Source organism: Melanotaenia boesemani, chromosome 12, assembly GCF_017639745.1.
Source record: "Melanotaenia boesemani isolate fMelBoe1 chromosome 12, fMelBoe1.pri, whole genome shotgun sequence".
Classification (NCBI taxonomy): Eukaryota; Metazoa; Chordata; class Actinopteri; order Atheriniformes; family Melanotaeniidae; genus Melanotaenia; species Melanotaenia boesemani.
The window spans coordinates 19,783,842-19,791,061 of record NC_055693.1 but is presented as its reverse complement, the minus strand read 5'-3'; the positions used below and the strand labels follow the sequence as shown (position 1 = coordinate 19,791,061).

At 37.0% G+C, this 7,220-nt stretch overlaps 2 protein-coding genes across 4 annotated transcripts; both read left to right on the top strand.

The window, feature by feature from the left end:
* Positions 1-589: 589 nt before the first annotated feature.
* On the top strand, positions 590-4,163 carry pttg1ipb (PTTG1 interacting protein b). Of its 3 annotated transcripts, none has more exons than XM_042002331.1 (8): positions 590-1,053; positions 1,368-1,423; positions 1,516-1,624; positions 2,043-2,145; positions 2,626-2,691; positions 3,021-3,067; positions 3,175-3,253; positions 3,524-4,163. In XM_042002331.1, exons 1-7 carry the CDS (start codon positions 957-959, stop codon positions 3,219-3,221), a joined length of 525 nt encoding a protein of 174 aa, XP_041858265.1. In that variant the 5' UTR covers positions 590-956; the 3' UTR covers positions 3,222-3,253; positions 3,524-4,163. The 3 variants fall into 3 exon arrangements, with proteins under 3 accessions (XP_041858265.1, XP_041858264.1, XP_041858267.1); XM_042002330.1 differs by having other exon boundaries at positions 3,175-3,229; positions 3,524-4,159; XM_042002333.1 differs by lacking the exon at positions 3,175-3,253 and having other exon boundaries at positions 592-1,053; positions 3,524-4,154.
* A 134-nt stretch (positions 4,164-4,297) lies between these two features.
* On the top strand, positions 4,298-6,896 carry sumo3b (small ubiquitin like modifier 3b). Its single transcript, XM_042002334.1, has 4 exons — positions 4,298-4,449; positions 4,952-5,080; positions 5,160-5,231; positions 6,404-6,896. The coding sequence occupies exons 1-4, from the start codon at positions 4,429-4,431 to the stop codon at positions 6,461-6,463; spliced, it is 282 nt and encodes a 93-aa protein (XP_041858268.1). The 5' UTR covers positions 4,298-4,428; the 3' UTR covers positions 6,464-6,896.
* Positions 6,897-7,220: the final 324 nt, after the last annotated feature.

The following is a 7,220-nucleotide window of genomic DNA, read 5'->3' as shown; positions in this document are numbered from 1 at the left end:
TGCTGGGTATAGTCTCTTTTTAGTCTCTATCTATCTATCTATCTATCTATCTATCTATCTATCTATCTATCTATCTATCTATCTATCTATCTTATAATTGTTTACAGATACTCATGTGTTACCATTGTTGTTTTTGCAGTTTGTGGGAAGACATTCATTGCAAAATATACATCTCTTCTGTGGCTGTTAATTTATTTGAACTGATGTCTGAAGACAAAAATTAGATGCAACTCCAACGTTTTTGTAAGAAAAATACAGAGCAGGAATTAAGAGTAAGTAAAGGATTTACCCACTTCTCCATTACACCACTGGACATGTGGTCCAAAAATATATTTTCCATTTAAGTAAGAAGTAAAATCGGATGCACTGATCAGTGATGGATGTTCCTGGATCTGACTTCAGCTTATCCGTTGCTGGCTTGACTGATGCATCCCAGTACAGAACAACCCTGTTCTGGGATGGTGATTCTTGGACCCACCAGGTGGTGAGAGAGAAGATGATGGCCCAGCTTTCATCCATGTTGAAGAACCATGCGTAGAGTTTGCATGTTCTCCAACTATGCGTGGAGCTTCCTCCCACAGCACAAAGACATGAATGTTAGGCTGATTTGAGTCTCTACATTCTCGCTAGGAGTGTGAGTCTGAATGAATGTTTGTCTTGGTTCTGTGATGGACTACAAACTCCCCCGCGACCATGCATTTAAATAATTCGTTGCATCGAGAAAACGCCATTAAGAAGAAGAGGAAGCAGGAAAAAAAGACCGCTCTCTCGTATAATCATTTTTTTTTTATACCACAAAGCTTTATTATGAGTAAGATGTGTCACACGGCATCTGTTTCCTGACACCAGCGTCAGGAGTTAATGACGTCATCACCCGTAAACTAGAGGTCCAGCCTTCAGCTTGACTCCTCGCAAATCTTGTCTTAACGCAGTTGAGGGTTATCATTCGCACCATCATGCCCAGGTTTTTCACCTTAGTTTTTCCTATAATTTTTTACTTAGCTCTCATATCTACGACCCAAGCGCAGACTCCGACCCCGTCTCCACCTCCGGGTAAGGTTTCTTTCAAAGTTTTCTTTGCTGTTCTGCTTTGTTTCTTGCGATCGGAGTCGGGTCAGGAGACTGTCACATGACATCAGCAGCAACCAAAGAAGCAAAGATAATCAATCTCGATTCGGGGTTAGGCTGTTTGTGTCTTAAAAATATCTATTTCACAGTTAACCAATTTTAACCATATCCCCTTCATACGTCTTTGAACTCAAAGTGCAACTAAAGTAGATTACGTTTCGTAGTGTGTCATAAAGTTACACTTTTATAAGATTTTCAGATGTTATTTTAATTTTGTATGTACATCTGTATGTGTTTAGTTCCGTGTGACCTGAAATCCAACACCAGCTGTGCTGACTGCTTGCAGAATGTCGCTGTAAGTGTCCCACAAAACATCCAGATGTTTCCAGCTATTGATGTGTTGCCATAAGTAAAAAAGTTGAGTGTCTGTTGCTCTGTTTGTTTCAGTGTTTGTGGTGCATCCCAACAAAACAATGCATTGACTACCCAGTAAAGAATATCCTGCCCCCCAGCAGTGTTTGTCCCCTGAATGATGCACGCTGGGGGGTATGTTGGGGTAAGACTCGCAAAGTATGATCATTGATGCCAAACTAGAGTATATCTTGTATGTGTTTTCTGATATCAAAGGGCTGATATGTGGGAATGTTTTATATTATAAAGCAGCAATAACTGTAAAACAACAAAACAGACATTTTTAAGGTCAAACAAGTAATATGTAGAATTAGTGATGTGGATTAATGGAATTTATGTGTACAATGTCAGATGTTCCAGAGAATAAAATAGGGGTGAGGCAGTTGTCATAAGACTAAATAATAATTAAGTCATGGTGCACACTGTCCATATACAAATTAGACCAGCAGTCCACCAGGAAAACATCACTGACTTGACTTTTGCTTTGTTTTTGGTTTTAAATTTATCACTACAAGCTGTTCATAATTTAGAGAATTTTAATTCTTTCTCTTTTTGATATACAGTCAACTTCCAGGTATTGATCATCACCATGTCAGTTCTGGCTGGTATCATCATCATTGCTATTCTTGTTTGCTGCATCTGCTGCTGCAAATGTGAAAGAATTGGGTAAGCTTTGAGTCACATGAAGTACTAACAGTGAAATCTGGTTTAACATGGAGGCAGGAGGAGGAGATGCAGGAGGAGGAGGGAGGACACAATAGGTTGTTATTCTGTAGAGCTAGCCTGATACCGCTATCCCCAAAGGCCTGCCAGAACTTTCTCTTACTGTTGTATATGTTTCTGCTTTTTTTTTTATTCACTTTTTATTAAGCCAAGTTTTTTAGGCTAACCAATTTGTGAACTTTGGATGGAGATAGAAATGTTATATCATGATCACTGGAGCCTCTAATGTTCGTCAACATATGAAAAAAAACATTACAGTCTTGAAAACATAGACAAAAAAAATACTTCTATGCATATGCTGCATCTGGTCTAAATTAATTACTATGGAAGCAATGCCCAGTTTGTTTCTTTAAAAGTAAGTGTTTATGTGTAAAAGTATATCTGTGATGAATGTAGATATAAATATACAATTTTATTTTGTAGGAACAAGAGAGAAGATGCACAAGTGGAACAACAAAGCAGAGCGAGAAAGGCTCGTCAGAAAGCGAGGTGAATGGCTGTTGAGTAGGTGTCTGCCAAGAACCAAATTTAACCATTTGTTCTTTTAGTTTATTCCTGTAATAATAACAATCATTAGACATGATGGAGAGAGGGGAATGTCCTGCAGCATAGCATTTTAACTGATCATCTTGGCCTGGATTGACACTATTCTAATACAAATCCCTTTTTTATTATGTAAAATTGTGATTTCATGGATACGAGAATACATCAAAGCAACCCTTTGTGTTGATTCTATAGCTATAATTCAAACACAGTAGGCGTGAGTGTTGGCAGTGTTTTCTGTCATCAAACAATTTGTCTTTGTTCGTTTCCCTCAGGAGAACAGAGATGCAGCTAAGGCATGATGAAATAAGACAGAAATATGGTAAGATCTTTCTTTTGTAGTGGTTTGTAAACGAGTAAGTTAAAATAATTAATACATCTGAAATGATCAGTGGGTCATTTTGACTATGTTTCTTTTCACTCATGCAGTGGTCAAACAGAAACAAAATGAAAAATCATGTAGGACAAAGACATGATAGATGAGGTAAAGAGAATGAAATCTGAACAGGTAAAACAGCAGAACAACTAACAATGTAAAATAAACTTAAAAAGCAAAAGAAAGAAGAAAATTATTTAAAACAAAAATCCTAAAACTGATCAAGTGGTGCCATCTACTGAATAAATGCTAAAACACGATAAACAAGACTGTGGATTAAAACTTATACTTGTTTTTAACCCACATTTTAAGGTATTTAACCATCAAAACACACTTATTTGAATAATTCAGCTCCCTAGTTGTTATTCTTGCTAACATGTCTTTCTCAATTGCTCGTTTCAGGTCTGGCAAAGGAGAATCCATATTCTCGTATGGATGATCATTAAGAAGAATCTTAGTGATGACTTCAATGATCTGACTGGTGCCAGTAACAAGATACAGCACACAAGTATCTTATGATCAACTGTGATGGTCTGGATTGATTTGAGTTTGACACTATTTGAAAAACACTTTATTAACCTAATGTTTAAGTTTTATAGGCAAATGGTGCTCTAAATGGTGTTTAAAAAGTAATAATGTTAATATCTTGACTGGATTTAAATGATTTTTAAGCTAACGCGGTTTTCCAAAAGCAGTGGAAAAGGTAAGGAGAAACCTATGAAAGTGTCAAAACCCAAGATAAGTAGAAATTCCTGTTGTATTTTGCACAAAATGCTGTTTTGTAGTATGTAACGAAGTCCAGAGCTGATTTATGCTTGCAGGGTTTCTTTTGTAATATGCCGTTTTACTTTACAGCTCATATCAAAATTTCAACTTTTAATTTTTTTTAAAAAAATGTAAAAGAATTGATTTTTTTTTTTTTTTTTGTTAATTAATTAAACTTAATTGGTTAAAATAAATCAGTGTTGTAGAATATATCTGAATTAAGTTTTGTTTGTTTGTCCCCCATTAAAAAGTAGTTGTGATCTTAAATTTGATTTGGTGCATTTACTCGCCTCGGACTGGAACAATATGTAATACACCAGTTTTCACCTATCTGGCGGGAGTGCGCAAATGTTCATACGCGCTCTCGTATCCGCGTCCCCGAGAAATTAAGCAACACGTGACCTTTTTGGTCGAATTACATTTTAAATTTCAGGGCGGTGCGCGTTCCTGCTCCAAACGAAAGAGCCGGAGGACCAGTTAACTCGCTTTACCATCAACAGCCTGACTCCACTTTAGTGATTGATACCTGAGAAAGTGGCAAAATGTCTGAAGAAAAGCCAAAGGTCAGTACTGGGCTTCCACGATGGATAATCTTGGTTATGTTTTTAAATAAAGGCTTGTTCTGTCAGCTGCTTGTTAACATTAGCATTTTGTGCTAAGCTAGCCCTGCTTCCAGGCTACAGTCACCCCGTTTGAGCGGGTAGACGGAGAAAACAAAGGTTTGCGGATATTTTTGCTTTAGGCGCACAGTTGGGTGTATTTAGCGTTCCTTCATAAGCTGTTTACATTATTTACACATAAGTTAACTGTTGGGCAAACTTGGTTCGCTAATGTTAATTTGAGAGACTGTTACTGAAATGAATGATTTGTGTTTTTTTCTGGTCGTTTGCGCCATTGTGGCTCTCTGCGCCTGTTTGGAAATGGACTAGCTTGCTGTGCTAACAGCTGTAGCAACAGAAAGCAGCGACACCGTACACGACCTTAGCTAACGTAGCAATGTTTGACTGATAAACGTTATTCTAACCGTTGGTGTGTTCCTTCTGCCATTGATGGCTTGTGTTGCAGGAAGGAGTAAAGACGGAGAACGACCACATTAACCTCAAGGTAGCCGGTCAGGATGGATCTGTGGTTCAATTCAAAATCAAAAGGCATACTCCGCTCAGCAAACTAATGAAGGCATACTGCGAAAGGCAGGCAAGTTAGAGCGATTACTTTCAGCGATTATTGTGACTGAATAATTGGCCTCTCACGTCTAATTCTGTTTTTTGTACAGGGATTGTCGATTCGCCAGATAAGGTTTAGGTTTGATGGACAGCCAATCAATGAAACAGACACACCTGCACAGGTTGGTAAAACAATATAGCATGCTGCCCCTAAAGAGCAGTGTACTTATGTGGGATTATTGTGTAGAGTTGCATAGTAGTAATTATGTTTATGCTCTTTTTGACATCAGTAGTCAGTCCTGTTTGATTTTATTTGAACAAACTTGAATCGAACAAATGTGCAGTTATGCTTTGTAGCTAAATTACAGTGCTACATCAGTCCAATGTGACAATTTAATAAAATAATAAGACTAAGCCTGTTAAACTCGGGCCAATGTTTTGCATGTTGATTTCAAGAAGAAACGTGAACAATATAGGATGACAACATCCACAAAAATGACTTTTTTTTAATCAACCTATCTCAGTTGTGAAAAGCTGAGGTTAAATTGTTACAAGTATGTCACTTTCTTGACATGTTTGAACTAGAATGATCTATTAGCACCCTATGTTATTGATATATCCAACTATGCCATAATTACCTTGCATATATGAATGGCTTGCACTTTGTCAAGTTTCACTTCATTTGATTTTATTTATTTCACTAATTAAATATTTTAAAGTTTAACTTGGAAATGTATGACCACTTGTAAAAAAAAAAAAAAAAAAAAAAAAAGAAACTGTTTAATTTGTGTGCTACACAAGTAAATACTCAAAGAATTTAAACATGCACTCCTTACAACTTGTTTCCTGTCTGGTAGTTAGAAACATTTTTAATGTTTGAATATAAAGTAATAACTTTTTTTTTTGTTTGCTCTTTTTGAGTTGGGATACTTACGTTTTAGACAATTTGCCACATCTATATGAAGCGGTGATGTCTGTTTAGCTTACCAAAACTACATCAGTGATGATTCTCTTTATTTTGCATTTGTATTTAAAAAGGATCAAATGAAAGGAGGGTTGAACAAGGTTTTATACTAGTTCAAGGGTGGTTTTGATGCACATTATCAATTCACTTTGACTGATAGTCTTTTCTCTCTCTGGCTACACATCACAGAAAACCCAACATGTTTCTGGATGATGAAACTGATATTTTTTCCCATTTCTCAAAGTATAATATTCATGCATTTAGCAGGCAGTGGGTTGTAACTGTGCAGCTGAATTTGTCTTGCTTCCAAAACTTTAGTAAGAATTTATTCAGACCTTTTATTGTAAATTATGTACATGACATTTGACTTTTTTTTCTTTTTCTTTTTAGCTTGAGATGGAGGATGAGGACACTATTGATGTTTTTCAGCAACAAACAGGAGGGCTCTAAGTGTCATGGAGACTGTTGGTAGAGTGCCCCCCTCCTTTGTTTCCCCTCCATGTTGTATTTGTTTCTTTCTGCTTTTACTTAACTGTTGACTAAATGTCAAGCTGTTCATGATGACTTTCCTCACAAGGGGCCAAATCTTGGCTTTGAGATGTAGGGTATCTCTTTTAAACAGGTTTTATTCACTGAGGTGGATGATTTTAAATTGTTCAAGGCAGGGACACATCTCAAATCAGACATGTTCTGTAATAATTTAAAAATGGAGGGCATCTACATTTTCACACAGCAGAGCAGATTTATTGAAATGCCGAGTTCTTTGGTGTAATCATTAGGTTGTAAAAAGGTGCTGGTTAAGAGGACAACCAGCAGTCTGTCTCATGAATTTTTTTCTTTTTCTTCTTGTGAAACAGACATGTAAATAAACATTTTGACTACTCATTTGTATTGGAATTTATTCTTGTTTCCTGATTTTGAAATCCTACTAAATAAATGGCTCTGGTCTCCCTTGATAGCATCTGGAGCTTAGCCTTCTGCATCCCAGTCTAGAACGTGCCGTGAGCTGTTAGTTAACAAAATGGACAAACTCGAGGTGCTAACAAGGTCTCAAAAAGAATACAGGGGATGCAATATTGTGTGCTTTACCAAGGCGTGGTACACCGCTTTAAGACCATGCATGCTGGCCGCTATAAGAAAAGCAGCAGAAAGTTAAAGGGGAGGTAGCTGGTGGTCAGCAGCACTGGAGCACCACAAGGGACTGTAA

Bases quoted from the DNA above. Each gene is read 5' to 3' on its own strand.
- pttg1ipb (XM_042002331.1), top strand. From the start codon at position 957: ATGCCCAGGTTTTTCACCTTAGTTTTTCCTATAATTTTTTACTTAGCT. The intron at 1,424-1,515 runs GTAAGTGTCCCA...TGTTTGTTTCAG, and splicing joins ACTGCTTGCAGAATGTCGCT to TGTTTGTGGTGCATCCCAAC. The intron at 2,146-2,625 runs GTAAGCTTTGAG...TTTATTTTGTAG, and splicing joins TGCAAATGTGAAAGAATTGG to GAACAAGAGAGAAGATGCAC.
- sumo3b (XM_042002334.1), top strand. From the start codon at position 4,429: ATGTCTGAAGAAAAGCCAAAG. The intron at 4,450-4,951 runs GTCAGTACTGGG...CTTGTGTTGCAG, and splicing joins TGTCTGAAGAAAAGCCAAAG to GAAGGAGTAAAGACGGAGAA. The intron at 5,232-6,403 runs GTTGGTAAAACA...TTTTCTTTTTAG, and splicing joins AAACAGACACACCTGCACAG to CTTGAGATGGAGGATGAGGA.